We start from the raw sequence: 18,039 nt of genomic DNA, 5'->3' as shown, positions 1-18,039 counted from the left end.
AGGATAAATGAATTTGTTTTTGCCATTAGAATTTTAAATGATTTTATTTATGTGATTAGTTGATTTAGCTTGATTTTAAGATTTGATTATGTTGACGGTTAAAAATGACCATCTTTGGAGGAACCGAATCTCTAGATTGAGAATTGATTTTAAAAGATCAAAATACCATCAACGAATTAAGTAAAGAGAAAATAAAGAGATGACACAAGAATTTAGAGTGGTTCGACCCAATATGGCATACATCCATTATGATTCTCGTTGAATTTCTGAGATTACACCTTCAAACTCTCTCTTACATGCACTCTTAACATTCAAAGTGAGGAAAAAACATAAAGAAGTCTTCTCTTCGAACCCCCTTCTCCGCTTCCTCTTCTCATATTTATATAGCCTTTCCTAGGCTAAATACCTCAAGTTAAATGCCTTAGGCTTAACACCTGAAGCACAATACCTTGAGCTCAGTACTTTTGCGCTTGGTACCTTTAGGTCGGTACGTTGAGCTCAACGGCTCGAGTTCAATATCTGGAGGGTTGTTAACTCCCTATGATAAGTTCGTTAGAGTAGGGCAATTTAAATACGAGATGAGAAAGTGGAGGAGGGGGTTTGAATCCTCCTCTCAGAGAAAACTTCTTTACGTTTTTTTTTCACTTTGAATGTTAAGAGTACATGTAAGAGATGAGAGTTTGAGGGTGCAATATCAGAAATTCAACAAAAATCACAGTGAATGTAGGCCATATTGGGTCGAACCACTCTAGACATTTATCAATTTGTATATATAGATATTCACATCTGTAGAAATGTAAAGCCAATATTTTCCAATTCACATTACTTTTGGTAAGAAAATGATCAAAGAAGTTAATTAATTATTAACGAAAACCAAACCTTTAGTGACTTTAGATATTTTGAAGAGGGTACAGATTGAGACATGCCAATAGGCCATGCCTCCAGCCGCAAATATGCCTATCAATAATTAGTATTAATGAAAAGAATAAGCACTTTCGACCAAAGGAAAAACCAATAATATGGCCAGTGACAATGAAACTTGAAAAAAAAAAAAACTTTTTTAAAAAAAAAAAAAAAAAAAAAAAAAAAAAACAAAAGAACATCAATTAACTAATAATGTCTGTAATATGTTCCTAAAATATACTAGATATTTCTTGTTTTTTTCCTAAGAAGAAATTTACTACATATTTCTGATATCATCGTCACTATAATTTTCCAACTACTATATAGTAATTACTACGTAACACTAATGGACTATTTTCAAAATATGTGAATTGTAAATTTGACTTATAATTAAACAGTATTTTTTATTATCAAATAGCGTGAATTCAGATTGAGCGAGCGAGCACATACATATATACATATATATATATATATATTACCGTAAAAATTATGAGCATGCGTACAAATATCATAGACTAAAGAATAATAAAGAAAGATTATAGTCGGCGGCAGCCGGTGATAATGGACGGTTGCTGAAGCTAGAAATATCTTGGAAACTTCGAAAATGACAATTTCATTGCATGCATATATTTTCCTAATTATAATTAAAAACAAGGTCACATCTCTTTATTTTTTTCATATTATAAAAATGTTGACAAATATCACATTATTTATATAGCTAGGTGGCCATTATTTATATATCTAGGTAGCAAGTAGCTCTACTTATATGTATTATATATATTGAGATAATTTTGCCGGGATTGAGGTTTGTTTTCTGGTCCCCAGATGGGTCGTCTCCACTAGCTCAGTTGTCTTGGTCATTTATCTGTCGATCAACTTGTACTTTCGTATTCTAATATGCATATATATATATATATATTATTATATCTAGATATATAATGGTTATCTGCATTTACTATTTCAACAAGATTGAGGCATGCAACACCCAAACGTACGTATAGAGACGTATAGTATTTGGATCCCTCCTTTTCTTTTTATATGAATATTTTCTGTTTTTGGAATTCGACCTGACAAACACGATCATTATTACAAATAAAAAGTAAAGAGGGAAAAAAATATAGATTAGATCTTCTCATGACGTTGCTTAATTAAGAGAGCTTTTACTATTTTTCATTCATTTGTTAAAAAAAAATAAAAAATAAAAAGTGATCCAAACAAAAGTAAATTAAAATAGAGGAACAAAAAAGAGAATCATATTATTTGAGTATTAGATCGAAAGCTTTCATATAGATTGACATTATTACTTATTAGCTTAGAACTGACAGTCTGTAGGTATATTCAAAGATTTAAGATTCTAATTAAATTATACATACGTATATATATATATATACACATATATATCTGCCCTATAGAATTAAGTAATTTTTTTACATAATTAATTATTTGGTGCTACTTGGTTAAATTTGTTTGGTGTTTCATCTTTTTGGTAGGAAAGTGGTGGCACTTTATCTAGATTTAGCTCGGTTGATGGCACATCAATTTGTTGCAAATTGTTTGTTTAATTAATTATTAATTACATTGTATCTACATAATATTCGACTAATTATAATAATGTGCAGTGAGCAATTATTTAATTAATATTGCTGCCTTCGGTGTCACCTTCCAACTAATCTGTTCGTACTTTGAACTTGTACGGCATAGTAAAATATTTATGTATGCATGTAGTACTATATTATATATTAATAATGATCAATATGTGAACAATAAATAATTATGAATGACTACATATATGATGGTTTTCAGAACTAAACTACTATAATATATTAATATAACATGCATGATAACTATAACAGCGATATATATATATATATATATATATGTGTGTGTGGAGATCATATGTTTATGTGTATGTGTATTATATGCCACATCTTTCGGCTTTCTTTAGCCAATTTCTCAACCAATACTTTACATACAGAGACAACAACTTACGTACATGATTTATGATTTTGAGTTTAAAAAAGTTCAATATTAATCCACCTCTTAAATTGTATATATACTCATATATACATATATATTTATATATATATATAGTATGATATGAAACTTGAAACCACAAACATAACAATGAAACTTGATAACAGTGATATCTCTCTCTCTTCTTTAATTTTTTTTCCCACTTTTTTTTTTTTTTTTTTTTGGATTTTTTTTCCCCCTTTTTTTTTTTTTTTTTTTGGGTGGGGTTTGGGGGAGGAGGCCTCTGCAGGATAATAAATACACGATCTGATCAACAATGGCCAATCTTTTTTTTAATATAAATCCCTTTACAGTTCTTATTTTGAATTATCACTGAATTGATCACCACATGCAAGAGACGTAGGAATAATTAAATCCTTACTTTTCTCAGACATATTGAAAACAAAAGCTCATCTTTTTTCTTTTCCAAAAACTTATTCTCGTTCACAACTTTTAGAAAATGTCAATCATTAATATAGTCCAAATTTTGGGGCAATGTGAAATAGAATAATGGTTTACTAACATGGGTGGATGTTTAAATTATACAACAAAACCATCTTCACCGTCATATGAGATTTCCTACAAATTGATAATCAATTCTTATGATCAATTAGAATATTGATGTGTAAAATGGTGTCTAAACACTATAATTTTGGAACCAGAATCATGATTTTGAGTTCAAATTATGATTTTAAAATTATAATTCAGAATTAGGGGTTTGAATAACTTTGAATCAAGATGGGAGTGGTTTTAGAATCATGAGTGATTCTGGTTTAAAACATCACATCATATTCTGAATCATAATTTAAAATCATCCAAACTAAACAATGATTCTGAATCACTGTAAATAAATACTGATTCTGAATGAGAATCCAGAATCAGATTCATTTACTAAACAAACCCTGAAATTTAAACAGGTGATCCGAAACCATGCTCATTTATATGAAAACTCGTTTTAAGATCTATTCTCTTTTCCTTGTACACAATGAATATTTCTTGGAAGGGAATTAACTAAATCACTTTATTAATATAACCTCTTGTCGTTATGCTAAAAATAAAAAAGGTGAAACTCGTGATAATTTAAGTATTATCATTTCAGGTACTATTGGTTAATTGTTCCGCCGGCCAAAGAAAGTCCTCCTGCTAACTCATTAACAAATTATCATTGAAAATAATAATAATAATAAGAATAAAAGAGATAGTGAAGCTTTCCACGTATTTACGCTAGCTAGGTTTGGATAGCCAACGGAGATCGTGTACTTGCCCTTGATTAATATATATATATATATATATACATATATATATTCTAATTAAGAATGTCATGTTTGAAATTATTTTTATTTTTATTTTTTACGTTTTTTAAGAAAAAAAAAATAATTTCAAAAATAATTTTTTAATTTAATGTAAAATAGGAGATAAATGAAAAACGACTTTTAGTCGTTTTTTATTTTTTATTTTCATTTTCTCTTCTCTCGAGCATAATGAGAGAGAGAGATTAATAAGTTTTTTATGCTAAAAATAATCTCTTGATAAAATTATCAAACGTATTTTTAAAAATAATTTATATCTGAGATTAAAAACCTTTTTATTTTCATTTTCATAAAAAAAATAAAATAATTTTAAAATGAATTTCAAACACACCTTTTTGATTATAATCTTCGAATAGGAATGTACATAGCAAATGATACAAAGGTTATAAGAAAGCTATAAAAAAAGCTTCATCGAGTTGTCTATATTTCAATGGCCTTTTCAAGTCCTTCAAAGAAAACATGAAAGTATATATGTGAACTGTTCATTAATAAATTTCATTTTTACAAGTGAAAAAATGGAATCCAAATACCAAAAGCACCAAGTTTATTGGTCCACATGGATTCCCCACTCAGGTATATGTGTACGTTACCCACGTCATTTCCCGGTAAAGAGTTCCACATGCAAATGATTGTTTGGTAGTTCTTGCTTTAAAAGTTCCATTCCTTTACGTTTTAATAACTTGTAAAAGTAGGACGGTTGTTTAAGACTCTATTTATTTTATCAATTTGAGTTTAAAATTTAAATTTTAATATAATAAAAAGTTATCAGAAACAGTCACATTTAATTTTTTTACTACAGTTAAAGTTCTCACATAAAATCATATTTCAATTTAAATTAAAAACTCAAATCAGCGACCTAAACGGACCTTAAGTGTTTGTAGCAAAAAATTTTTCATCAAGAACACCCACAAACACATAGACACATAGAACTTGCTCCTATTAAGATATTTGTTGCTAGTGGTATTGATATGTTAGTTATAGCCACTCTTATGTCAGTCAAAAGTTATTTCTTTTACCTCATAAAAAATGAATATATTATTAGTGTCATCCTAACGGCGATTATCTGTCATTTTGAAATTAATCTCGAGTCCCACTAATAAAATAGAAAGAACATGATTTAATTCTACTCGAATCATGTCACCACACATTTAACGTCATACTACATGTTAATCGGGTAGGGATTCAGTCAAAAGTCATTATAACTAGAAGTAAGTGGATGTTTGATAAATTCTTTTTTATAAAAGCATAAATATTTAAATGTTTAGTAAACTATAAATTAAATTGTAGTGAAGATATATAATTATTAATACAGGCACCTATTTATTTAATAAAATATATTTATACGTGTATAATAGTTCTATAGATGAATAAATTATAATTAGGAATGCACTAAATTTTAAAAAACTATGTATAATTATTATAATTTCATTATTTCAACTAGAAACAAATATTTTCTATTTTTAAAAGATATCTAACATAGATAAAAAAAAATTGACTAAAAAATGTATAGTATAGTGTATTTACTAAAGAATTATAATAAAAGTTTTTATCTTTAAGCAAATCATCATTATTAATAGTTTTATTTTCTTACATAGATAAATAGAATGACTATATATAATTATAATTTAGTAAGGGTATTTTAATCAATTTAAACAATGACAATAGATAAACTTGTGCACAAGTAAACTCAACTATGCTTCAAAATTTGCACTTCTAAAATTTTCATCCTATATACTTATGACTTATGAGATTATACTATATGTCAATATATTTATAAAAGAAAAATACAAAGGCCCGTTTGGAACATATATTCAAGTCATCATTTAAGTTTATTGGCGGAAACTTGATGAGAAAAAATTTTAAAATTCAAACTTTTTGTGAGATAAAAATAAATATTATAACAGAACCCAAATTTGAGTTTGAATATATGTTCCAGACAAATCAAAATAGTTTTTATAATTATTGACATTCCCTAAGCAATAGGTAAGCTGAACTACTGAAATTTGCATTAAAAAACAAAAAATATTAGACTATGTTCCATAAAAAAAATAATATTAGGACATGAATATTGTTAAAAATTGCTAGTCCAAAAAACAATTTCATGCATTATTTTTCCTGAAAAGAAACAGCACAAAAATATGAATAAATGGCTTTCTTATGATTTCATAATCATTCCCGCCCTCAACTCTTTAAACGTTCTTTTAATATTTTATTACATCACCAAAAATAATGTTAATTAGTACTTTAAGGGTCTGTTTAGTTCACTGATTCGAGTTTTAATTTGAGTTGAGATGTGACTTTATGTGAGAGCTTTTTACTGTAGAAAAACTCAAATTCTAAACTCGAATCAGCGAAATAAAAGGGACCTAATTCTTGCATCTTTGCATTAATATCAACTTTCAATCCCAAAATATATGGATAATATACTTTTTCTCCTAATATATTGTGACGTTTGGTAAGAAATTCGTACTCGTAGTTCATAATTTGATACAATATTTTCTTTAAAAAAATACGTAAATCGAAAATGATTTTAATTTATGTTTTAAATTCAAACCTGGGCCCACAAAATTTCAAAGTACACGGATTCCAACACTTCTACCTACTCCCAATTATCGTTAGAAAACACTGCCCAATCGCAGGGTTTGGTCACCTATCTCTGTCACAGACCAATAAGGACAGGTCAAAACGAACGACTTTTCTTAATGAGACACAGAGGATCAGCAAGCGATATTTTATCGTTTATTGATTGATAAATTAATTAATTAAAAATTAATGACCAAATTGAGTTGATTGTTTTTTAATAATTCTGAATTCAAAAGAAAAAAACCACTTTTAGTAATTATTTCTCAAATTTTTTGAGCATTAAATTGCCAAAACAAAAAGGCGATAAAACCTCTGTGGTTTCTTTGGCACTAATCCATTTTAGGGCCAACCTGATTAATTAATTTGATCAACTGAACCCCCAATTAGTAAACCTAATTATCCCCAACAGGAAAGGACAAGAAAAAATATTGTGTAACCCGTTTACTTCGCTGATTTGAGTTTGTAATTCGAGTTAAGATGTAATTTTGTGTGAGAGCTTTTTATTGTAGTAAAAAAGTTAGATGTGACTGTTTCTGAGAGTTTTTTACTGTAGCAAAACTCAAATTCTAAACTCGAATCGGCGAAATGAACGGGGCCTAATTTTCGGACATCTACCTAACAGGGGCACAAACGTCATTCACTCAAAAGTATAATGCCTTAACCGCGCAACTATTTTTTATAAATATTTAATTCCTGTTTTTTTTCTCTTTCTTGCTACTATTTTTCCGAGTTTTTATTTATCATGTTTGGCTCGAGAGAAAAGAAGAGAGAGAGAGAGAGAGAAAAAGAGTAGTATTGTGTGAACTGTGAAGCTGAAGTTGGGATTCGCAACATTTCGTCACATCGAAAAGATTGATCTTTCTGAAAGCGAAACGAAGAAGAAAGAAAAAAAGCTCCGAAAAGCGAAATCGAACAAGAAAACTATCAAGTTTCTTTCTCTGAAAAAGCCGTGTAAGCAAATCCACAAAACAAACAGTTTATTTTTACTTTATCGCAACTTGCAGTTCTTTGATTTGAGATTCTCCTTTTCTTTTTCTTTTATCTGCATAAGCTTTTGTTTTTATGAAATTCTTCTTCGATTAGCGAAAAGTTTTTACAGTGTTTTGCTTTTTGTGTTTGGAGTTTTACAGATTTAGAGCTCAAAAGCTTTGTTCGTTTTGGGAATCGGAACTAAGAAAGTCAACGAAAGAGTATGTAAAGTTTTTTTTGCTTTTTTTTTTTCAGTTGGAAAATAGACGAAGAGTCTGTGATTGAAGTAAAAAAAGGCATCTTTTTTGGTCTTCTGACGTGGTTTTTGTGTTTTCTGGAAATGAATAATATAAATGCGTAATCTTTATATAGCATAGCCAAGACACTTTTGTGTTTTATTTATTATAATTTTACTAATTTGATGTATTTTTCTTGTGTGTAATGTCTGAGATTTTTTTCCAATTTTATGAATAACTGGCTAGGGTGAGTAAACTTGGATTTTGAGCTTGTTTTAGACGCATTTATTTGTTGTTTGCCAAGGTGAGAAAGTGAAAATGAAAAAAAAAAAGAAAAAAAAGAGAAAAGAATGAAAGAAAGAAAGTAAAAGGAACCCACTTTGGTAAATTACCAAAAGAATATATTCTATATGGAATGGAAGCTGAGAGGAAATCTGTCTAGAGTTGGAGATTAGCGTGGTCCCTGTTTCTATCCTTTCTTAAGCAGTTGAATTTTCAAATTTTCTGACGACATATTCCCTGGAACTGAATATTTTGTGTTGTTGGGTCATTTCGTATTTTGTGTTTACTGCTTTTGTATGTATTTGAATTTCTGGGGAGTCAATGTTTAGCTTTTGTCTGTGCATTTTGGGCATGTTTTTTCTAACCCCAAGTTATGGGAGTGTCTAGTTAACAGTGGGATTTTGCTTTGCTTTTAATGTCATCTTCATTCATCTTTGTTCCAAATAGCTATACTATGCTGTTGAAATTCTTCATCCGGACGCTTAGATAACGATTTGCCGTTCTTTCTTTTGTTAATAGATCAAAATTCAAAGGAGGAGGTTCAGTTTGTACAGTCCATGCTTTCTTGTCATATTGTCTGAGAGAAATTTTGTACAAGTTAATTGTTATATACGACCAGTATTTTCTGTGACATTATGCATGTCTGGCCCTGTGGCCATTGGTGATAAAGTGGAAGGAGCACTTACTTGTGCAGAGAGAACAAGATCCCTTGATGCTATTTCAGAAAAGGAGAACGTTTTGACTTCATCAAATGGAGAAGTTGATCATACTTCTGAAGCGGCGGGGTTTAGGGCCGGGGAACTATTACTTTCCAATGGCGAATCCTACTCTGGATCACTGCTTGGCAACATCCCCGAGGGCAGAGGGAAGTATGTTTGGTCAGATGGTTGTGTATATGAGGGTGAGTGGAGAAGGGGGATGAGACATGGGAATGGAAGGATTCAATGGCCTTCTGGTGCGTTTTATGAGGGCGAATTTTCTGGTGGTTATATACATGGTACAGGGACTTATATTGGTTCGGATAAGATAACATACAAGGGAAGATGGAGGTTAAGTCTCAAGCATGGTTTGGGATATCAGGTTTATCCTAATGGAGATGTTTCTGAAGGGTCTTGGATTCAGGGAACACCAGAAGGGCCTGGTAAGTATACATGGGCTAACGGAAATGTTTATCTAGGAAACATGAAAGGGGGGAAGATGTCAGGGAAAGGAACTCTTACTTGGATTAGTGGGGATTCATTTGAAGGAAGCTGGTTGAATGGCATGATGCATGGATTTGGAGTATATACTTGGAGCGATGGGGGCTTCTATGTTGGAACTTGGACAAGGGGTTTGAAGGATGGAAAAGGCTCTTTTTATCCGCAAGGCAGCTGGCTTCCAGCTGGGCAAGAACTTTACCTCAATGCTTTGAGGAAAAGAGGGCTATTGCCAGATCTGAGAAAGCAGAATAATGGGCATATCCACCATGCTGCTTCAGTAGATATGGGAAACACCAAAGTTGTGGATAGCCATGGATCTCGTCGTAATACATCCGATAGGCTTTCTAAAAGAAACCTATTGAATTTGGAGCAATCTCGTGGCAGAAATGTTTCCTTGGAAAGGCGCTGGAGTCTTGAGGTATCAATAGAAAAACTTATTGGCAATAATTCATCATTAGGCATATCCGAACCCATCTCAGAAGGCGGAGATAAAGATGCTGGCACAAACATACCAATCTTGGAACGAGAATATATGCAAGGTGTCTTAATTAGTGAGCTAGTGCTAACCAGTAGTTTTTCACGGACATCTAGAAGGGCAAAAAGGCGACACAAGAAACTGGCAAAGGAGGTAAAGAAACCTGGTGAAGCGATCATTAAAGGACATAGGAGTTATGATCTAATGCTTAGTTTGCAGCTTGGTATCAGGTATAATATCTTTTTCTTGTTTTTCAAGACTGCTTCAGCTTTAACTCTTAGGCTTATTGCTTTATTTTGTCTCTGTTATCGTGTTATGTCCACTTCACCATAAAATAATGCCTGTAAAGTCCATTTTGTTTCTTTTGGAAAGCCCAATACCACTCGGTCCAGTGGCACCGGGGGGTTTGGGCGGGATGGGGTTTGGGGGTGGTTGCGTTTTTCAATCCAGTCTTGTATCATGTTGATTCTTTTGGAATTGAGTCGCAACATAAACTAGTAATACACTCTTCTTTTCTCTATATGACATCAACCCTACACTCTGGAGTTGGTACAAGCTTGCTCTAATAGTTCTTTTCTGAAAGAGGAAAAACAAAAGAAAAGAAACTGAGAAGAAATAGATTTCTTAATTCCATTATTCTAGCTAGAACATAGATTCCTTTAAGTTGGATGTTCTGATATCATAGGTTTTCCTTTAATTCCTTTGTATAGGCGTACAATCAGCGTACGTGATTATCATCATGGTTGTTGTCTAATTTTTCATTTCATTGTGTTGGAGAGCTTGATGTTGAACGTGGATTAGAATATGGTCAGATATACTGTAGGAAAAATTACGCCTATACAAAGGCGGGAAGTTTGGGCATCAGATTTTGGTCCCCGTGCAAGTTTTTGGATGAATTTTCCTAAAGAAGGCTCCCAAGTTGGATGTTCTGATATCATAGGTTTTTCTTTATGCTTATGAACTTATTTTAGATAGAGCATAAATTCCATTAACTTGGATGTCCTGATTTCTTTTAAAAGCAATGGAAAAAGTAGAATCCAATCAGCGTACGTGATTATCATCATGGTTGTCGTCTAATTTTACATTTCATTGTGTTGGAGAGCTTGATGTTGAACGTGGATTAGAATATGGTCAGATATACTGTTGGAAAAATTACGCCTATACAAAGGCGGGAAGTTCGGGCATCAGATTTTGGTCCCCGTGCAAGTTTTTGGATGAATTTTCCTAAAGAGGGCTCCCAATTGACTCCACCTCATCAATCTGAAGATTTCAAGTGGAAAGACTATTGTCCTATGGTCTTCAGGTTAGTTATTGACTCTCTTGTCGTTATGTTCTGTTGAGTTTTGTGAGCGTGACATGTGTTTTGCTTGATGAATTTATTGTTAGTGTTAAAGTATAAAATTATTGTTAGCCCACCTCCTAACAGCTTAAGCTTTTGGGATGGATTGATAAACTAACATGGTATCAGAGCGGGAGGTCCTGAGTTCAAACCCTCGTAATTGCACTATTTATCCTCATTTAAATTGTCATCACGTGTTGGGTCTTTAATATATTTCGGGCTTAAATATTCACGTGTTGGGCTTTCTAATTAATTTAACCACACGATTGCCCATTGTCCAGCTCACACGTGAGGGGGAGTGTTAAAGGATAAAATTATTGTTTGTCCACCTCCTAACAGCTTAAGCTTTTGGGATGGATTGGTGAACTAACAGTTAGTAACAATTTTAGACAAATAAATGGAGGACAACTTGTTCGACCTTAGTTTTGTAAGTAATTTATGCTTACCCTTTAATGCTTGCATTTGGTTTTTCATTGTTGTTTATGCAATGCACGTCCTTTGCTACTTACTGTAGGAATTTGAGGGAGATGTTCAAGATTGATGCTGCCGACTACATGATGTCTATTTGTGGAAATGATGCTCTTAGAGAACTTTCTTCTCCAGGGAAAAGTGGTAGTGTGTTTTTCCTGTCTCAAGACGATCGCTTCATGATTAAAACGCTTCGGAAATCTGAAGTGAAGGTTTGTCCATCGTTATGAGGCATTTTTCCATTTTCCTTGGTCCTTATCTTCTTTTGTTTTATTTCTTTCATTTTTTAAGAAACATTTTTAATTTATGGTAGTGCTGATGTATAGGTCCTCCTACGGATGCTTCCAGATTATCATCATCATGTAAGATCATACGAGAATACACTGATTACAAAGTTCTTTGGTCTTCACAGAATCAAACCTTCAAGTGGTCAAAAGGTAATGAGCAGAATTTGTTAGATTCTTTTTGTGCTCTTGTGCGCAGCCTGTTCCATTCCACCGATATGATGTCATAACCAGCTATTCTTTTGGACATCTAACTTTTGTAATGTTCTTTTATTTGGTATTACCCTAGTCCATTATGACCAAAATTGCTATTTCCATACATTCTTTATGATCTAACGCGTGTCGGTTCTCTTATACTAAAGAAACTGATGTAACAATTTCTTTGCAGTTTCGTTTTGTAGTGATGGGAAACATGTTTTGCACAGAATTAAGGATTCATAGAAGGTTTGATCTAAAAGGTTCATCACTAGGGCGTTCCGCGGACAAGGTTGAAATAGATGAAAACACGACATTAAAGGATTTGGATTTAAACTACTGCTTTTATCTGGAACCATCTTGGAGAGAGGCTTTACTGAAGTATGTGATAACTTGTGAAAGTGCTTGTCTAATATATCTTTTCCTTTTTGTAGTTCATAATATAGGATTAATTTCTTCCTGATATTATTGCTCCATAACTCTATGTACCTTTAGATTTCAAATGCTCGTTTCTCATGGCAACAGCATAAGTTGACAGATTCTAATAGGTCAAGTTGTTATCATTTCTACCCACCTGAGCTTATCTATACTGGGGTTCTTGCTGTGAAATTCATTGTTGCTGCTATTGTGTCCGTACAGGCAGATTGAGATTGACAGAAAATTTTTGGAAGCCCAACACATTATGGACTACAGCCTTCTGCTAGGTGTGCACTATCGCGCTCCCCAACACCTATGGCCTCTAATGTCCTACAGGGGAAGCAGACGAGCAGACGGATTGGGAATGGTTGCAGAGGAAGGTAGTGCTTTATCTGTCATGCTATATCATGTACCCAGTTGTTTTATAGCATATGATTCGCATTATTAACTACCATTGAGTAAGTTCGAGCACAAATGGAAAAAGACAGAATCGAACGTGCAAGCAAAAACAAAAATGTTGAATAAGATGGGTGGTTAAGTAAATTTTTTGGCTGAATTCAAAATTTCATAACAAAAGTTGTTTTTACCAGCACGTTACATAAATTATGCAGTTCTCTTGAAACTATGCTCATCTCATGCAGCTCTAAAATGTAAAGCTTAGGCACTGCCGTATTGCATCGAAAGAGACTCCTTTTTTTAGTATTATTATTACTGTTATTATTATTATTCTTATTATTTATTTATTTATTTATTTATTTTACAATGAAGTGATTAACTAGACTTCCCAGGTGGTTTCTTGTTCCCAGTGCTCGCGTACACGATTCAATAAATTATCGTAGATAAGATTCAATTTAGGACAATTTGAACTAATTTCCTGCTTTGAGAGACTTAAACGGTGGTTGAGAGAACGTTTTATGTAATTCTGTGGATCAATGATGAACCACACACACAATCGCTGCTCTTCAAACAGGTTTCAGTTTCTTGTTGTTGACCAACACAGATTTTGCTGATGATGTCCAAATTACAGAGACTTTGGAGGATCATATCTCCAACTATCCACAGGGCCTTGTTTTAGTTCCTCGTGGAGAAGATGATAACAGTGTGGTTGTTGGTCCGCACATCAGAGGTAGTCGATTGCGAGCATCAGCTGCTGGCGATGAGGAAGTGGATCTCCTCCTACCTGGTACAGCAAGGTATGTTTCTCGCACCATAAAATGTGCACTATGCTTGCACTTCCAGATAACCGTCCCAAAGCCGACCAAAGTTCCTTAGCTGACATAATAAACTACCAACAAAAGCACTAGGCCCCTTTAATGGTCTTCGAAAATTAACCGTTAGACACAAGCACTGAGCGAAACATACACATGTTAAACCCCAAAAAGAAAATGCTAGAGATAACTACATGCTTGATAAACCTGCCTTCAAAACATTAACCATAGTGAAAGTTATACTAGAATAGTTTCCTCTGATTTTGTGTACCAATTTGATGTTACTGTATCGGAACCTGATTTTACTTTCTTTGGCCTTGTAAAAAACAGACTCCAAATCCAGCTCGGTGTGAATATGCCGGCGAGGGCGGAGCAGGTTCTGGGGAAACAGGAAGAGAAGATGTTCAATCAGGTGTATGACGTGGTTTTGTATTTGGGTATCATTGATATATTGCAAGATTACAACATGAGTAAGAAGATTGAACATGCATACAAATCTTTTCAGTTTGATTCTTTGTCAATCTCTGCCGTGGACCCCACATTCTATTCCCATCGCTTCTTAGAATTCATTAAGAAGGTTTTCCCTTCGACTGATGTAACAAGTTAGAAGAATTTGTTATTGTAATATATACCATGCCTCTTTTGTGAGTTTTTGTTTTTATAAAGTCCACCTGTTTGCTTGCTACGAAATTGCAAAATACACTTGTACGTTTCTTAGATGGTTTAATTTTGCTTTTGGCTAACAGATGATTTCTTTTCCTTTCTATTTTGTGATTAAAAAATCCCAAGTGTTTTAAAAGGGTAGAAAATTGAAAAAAGTCGAGCGATTGTATAATGGAATTGACAAACCGTCGCCATAGTAGATCAAATTGGTAAATAAAATGCGACGAAAGAATTACCAAGGTCAAATGCATGGACTAAGAAAATGAATATCTCAAAAAGGCTATCAATAAGATACAGCTTACATTTCTAAGCCCATAGTAGATCAAATTGGTAAATAAAATGCGACGAAAGAATTACCAAGGTCAAATGCATGGACTAAGAAAATGAATATCTCAAAAAGGCTATCAATAAGATACAGCTTACATTTCTAAAACAAAAAAAAAAAAAAAAAAAAAAAAGAGGAAAAAAAAAGAAAAGAAAAGATACAGCTTCTAGCTCAACGAGAAAAACGGGATCAAGGACAAAGTTGCTTTCGCATCATGTACAAATGGAACAGCAAACTGAGCGCACGATTGATTCAAGACTTATTTGGAAAAGCCAGATAACACCTACTGAGAAGCGGGGGGCCTGGGGATCTGTCCCATGTTGGGAGGTGGCGGAGGTGGGCGAATACCTTGACCGTGCATCTGCAGGCCTCCAAAACCGAAATTGGGCATTGGATTGCCTACTGGGGGAGGAGGAGGGGCAGGTGGAGCTCCACTAGGAGGCATAGGCCTAGGGCCGTTTGCCATGGGAGGAGGTGGCGGTGGCAAGGATCCCGGTATCGGGGGTGGTGGGGCTCTCGGAGGATTTCCCATGGGTGCGCCTGGTGCTGGTCCTTGCGCGGGTGGCGGAGGAGGGGCTTGAGGTGGTGGAGGAAGAGGCCTTGGTGGGACACCGGGAGCAGTTGTGCCATTGACTCCTGGGGCAGGTGGAGGCTTATTGGCCTCTAGTGGCTTAGATTTGAAATAAAGCTGCAACTGCATATTAAAACATCCCAAATACTCAGCGTCTGACAAAAACCAACTTAACAGACATCAAATAGTAGAATATTATAAACCATTTTAAAACAAGATAGTGACTGATCCCTTCAAATACTAGTATACCCACAATTAGCTAAGAGAGGGCTATCCACTATCTAAAGTTTTTCCAAAGCACGGCTATAAGGAAATGAAGTAGCCGACCAAGAGCACAAAGACTAACCGTGAACATTTTGGAGTCTGGATCCCAATGTGTGAAGAAATTCTGGGTGGATTTGTCGATCTCGGTACTAGGGACCTGAAAAGGAAATACTACTGTAAGTAGCAAAAGATAGAATTTAAGCTCAAGGGTAAAAACAACAACATAATAACTATACCTTGAAACCAATGATCTCATATGGTTCAGCCGCAAACAGAAGATACTGGTATCTTTTGTCAAATGGTTGGATCCTCTGTAACCATGAAAATGCAAACATAAAAGAAAGTTAAATTTGCCACCTTTTGGACATAAAAGTTTCAGCTTTAGCACTTTAATAAAATGACAAACTCAATTTAGACCTTACCTGCTCATAAGATGACATGAATCGGTGCCTAGGCTTTGCAAGGTCTTCAATCTCAGGATATTCAATCTGCAAGACAACCGAGCAATCACATGAATATCTGTGACTTCCAAGTTCTCAAGGTATGGAGGGAAAAGGTTTCATCAAAATTTAGGTAAATAATGAAAAAGCCCGTTAAAATAAATACCTGGAAGAGAAGAGACCTCTGTTTTGTCTCCGGATCAAATTGCTTTGTCACCCGGTACCCAGGCCTACCAATTTTGACTGCAATTGTAGGAAATACAAGTGTACTTATAAGCAAATTATCAAATTCACAAGGAGACATCAAGAAATGTTTCTTTAACACGTATCAACTTTCAAGTAAGGAATATGACACATACAAGAGAATAATTCAAACAAAGACTGAGGAACATAAATAAGTGTACACCAATGAATTTCCAATTTGCCAATTCCTAAATTCTCTAGAGTAAATCACAGTAGACGGTGCACAATTTGGTACCAATCCCTAAATTCTCTAGGTTATTTTAAAGAGTAAGACAAAAATTCACCCTAAAACCTATGGATGTCCTCTAAACCTAAGACAACTGAGCTATGCCCCATAGCAAAAACTGTATCTTCAACCCGCAAGCTACTATCAAACCCAAATTTTGGGAAGTTCTAAATCAAAATAGAGAAAATCAAGAATTGTGCCTTCTCATTCACCTCTTTAGTTGTGTCCTTGCCTTAAAATTTTGTCTTCCTTTGTTACTTAAAGAGGACATAAACTAGAACACAAAGAAATTCATGCTTATATGATGATCTTTGGGTGAAGAAATCAACAATTTCCAAAAACTAAATAGAAACTTTCCAACCCTTTAACTGTTTGACAAAATGACAATAAGAACAAAAACTACAGCACAAATGAGAAGAAAGCAAGACATGCCTGTCTTCCGAATGTTGACTTTGCGCTTATGGGGCTGAGGCTGAGCAGGAGCCTCCTTGGCCTCGCGAGCCGCCCTCTTGGCCAAATTCGTCTGGTGGCGCTTCCCCTGTGTGTGGGCCAAGTAATTCCCCTCATTGTTGTGCAGAGTCAAGCAAAGCTTACACTCATAGCTAACCAAAAACAACAAAATCAGAATCGAACCCTAATTTCAATCGGACGTGAAATTGAAGATATAGTGAGAGAGCGATTAGGGTTACCTTCCGAGGTGGTTGCGCATAAAGTAGGGGTCTTTGGCGAGATCGATGGTTTCTAGGGCGAGTCGCCGGAGTCTCTCCCGGCGGTCGATGGCCTCGTTCTGGGCGGAGGCGGCGCCTCCGCTGCCGGGCTTGGAACCCCATTCCCTGTCCATATTGGGTGGTTTTCTACGATCTAGGGCTCAGATTCAGAGCGAAATCGGAGCTGAGGGTGAGGGAGGGGAACCAATGGAGGCTCGTCGGCGGCGAGATTGAGCGACGCGAACGACGGAGAGGAGCAGTGGAGGCCTCTGGTCTAGGGCTGGGACTCGGACGCTGACGAGAGAGAATAAGCGAGAAAAGACGGCATGTAACCCTCTTCTATCAGGTTTTTTTTTTTTTTTTTTCCCCTTTACTTTTAGTCACTATCAGGGGCGTTTGGTATACGAGAATTATAGGAATCATATTTTCGAAAAAATGATGAAGGGTAATATGATTCTTAAGAATAATATATTATTATATTTAATTTTATACATAAAATTTTCTCAATTTCTTAAAAATATTACAATACTGTGTTTAATTGTGCATGAAAATATTGTGAATTAAAAAATATATTTTTTAAATGAATAATAATAATAATTATTATTATAATTATTATTATTACTATTATTATTATTATTATTATTATTATTATTATTATTATAATTATTATTATTACTATTATTATAATAATAATAATAATTATTATTATTATTATTATT

General features: G+C 34.0%; 2 protein-coding genes across 5 annotated transcripts; one reads left to right on the top strand and one right to left on the bottom strand.

Moving 5' to 3' along the window:
- Positions 1-7,544: 7,544 nt before the first annotated feature.
- LOC21405396 (phosphatidylinositol 4-phosphate 5-kinase 9) lies at positions 7,545-14,579 on the top strand. 4 transcript variants are annotated; one of them, XM_024167219.1, is made up of 10 exons: positions 7,545-7,760; positions 7,940-7,999; positions 8,816-10,200; positions 11,106-11,273; positions 11,824-11,989; positions 12,104-12,214; positions 12,450-12,637; positions 12,896-13,053; positions 13,701-13,866; positions 14,212-14,579. In XM_024167219.1, the coding sequence occupies exons 3-10, from the start codon at positions 8,936-8,938 to the stop codon at positions 14,486-14,488; spliced, it is 2,499 nt and encodes an 832-aa protein (XP_024022987.1). In that variant the 5' UTR covers positions 7,545-7,760; positions 7,940-7,999; positions 8,816-8,935; the 3' UTR covers positions 14,489-14,579. The 4 variants fall into 4 exon arrangements, with proteins under 4 accessions (XP_024022987.1, XP_010098819.1, XP_024022985.1 ...); XM_010100517.2 differs by having other exon boundaries at positions 13,674-13,866; XM_024167217.1 differs by having other exon boundaries at positions 13,644-13,866.
- Positions 14,580-14,989: 410 nt separating this feature from the next.
- Positions 14,990-17,677, bottom strand: LOC21405395 (splicing factor 3A subunit 2). Its single transcript, XM_024167236.1, has 7 exons — positions 17,303-17,677; positions 17,046-17,215; positions 16,311-16,387; positions 16,127-16,192; positions 15,941-16,015; positions 15,787-15,861; positions 14,990-15,563 (listed from the first exon to the last, which is right to left on the bottom strand). Exons 1-7 carry the CDS (start codon positions 17,452-17,454, stop codon positions 15,153-15,155), a joined length of 1,026 nt encoding a protein of 341 aa, XP_024023004.1. The 5' UTR covers positions 17,455-17,677; the 3' UTR covers positions 14,990-15,152.
- Positions 17,678-18,039: the final 362 nt, after the last annotated feature.

This window comes from Morus notabilis, unplaced genomic scaffold (genome assembly GCF_000414095.1).
Source record: "Morus notabilis unplaced genomic scaffold, ASM41409v2 Scaffold124, whole genome shotgun sequence".
In the NCBI taxonomy this organism is placed as follows: Eukaryota; Viridiplantae; Streptophyta; class Magnoliopsida; order Rosales; family Moraceae; genus Morus; species Morus notabilis.
Note: the sequence above shows the minus strand (reverse complement) of the source record. Positions and strands in the feature narration are given on the sequence as shown.

Excerpts from the sequence above, each read along its gene's own strand:
- LOC21405396 (XM_024167218.1), top strand. The coding sequence starts at position 8,936 with ATGTCTGGCCCTGTGGCCATTGGTGATAAAGTGGAAGGAGCACTTACT. Across the intron at positions 11,274-11,823 it reads TATTGTCCTATGGTCTTCAG|GAATTTGAGGGAGATGTTCA; the intron begins GTTAGTTATTGA and ends TACTTACTGTAG. Across the intron at positions 12,215-12,449 it reads AACCTTCAAGTGGTCAAAAG|TTTCGTTTTGTAGTGATGGG; the intron begins GTAATGAGCAGA and ends ATTTCTTTGCAG.
- LOC21405395 (XM_024167236.1), bottom strand. The coding sequence starts at position 17,454 with ATGGACAGGGAATGGGGTTCCAAGCCCGGCAGCGGAGGCGCCGCCTCC. Across the intron at positions 15,862-15,940 it reads ATGAGATCATTGGTTTCAAG|GTCCCTAGTACCGAGATCGA; the intron begins GTATAGTTATTA and ends TTTCCTTTTCAG. Across the intron at positions 15,564-15,786 it reads CAGACTCCAAAATGTTCACG|TTGCAGCTTTATTTCAAATC; the intron begins GTTAGTCTTTGT and ends TTTAATATGCAG.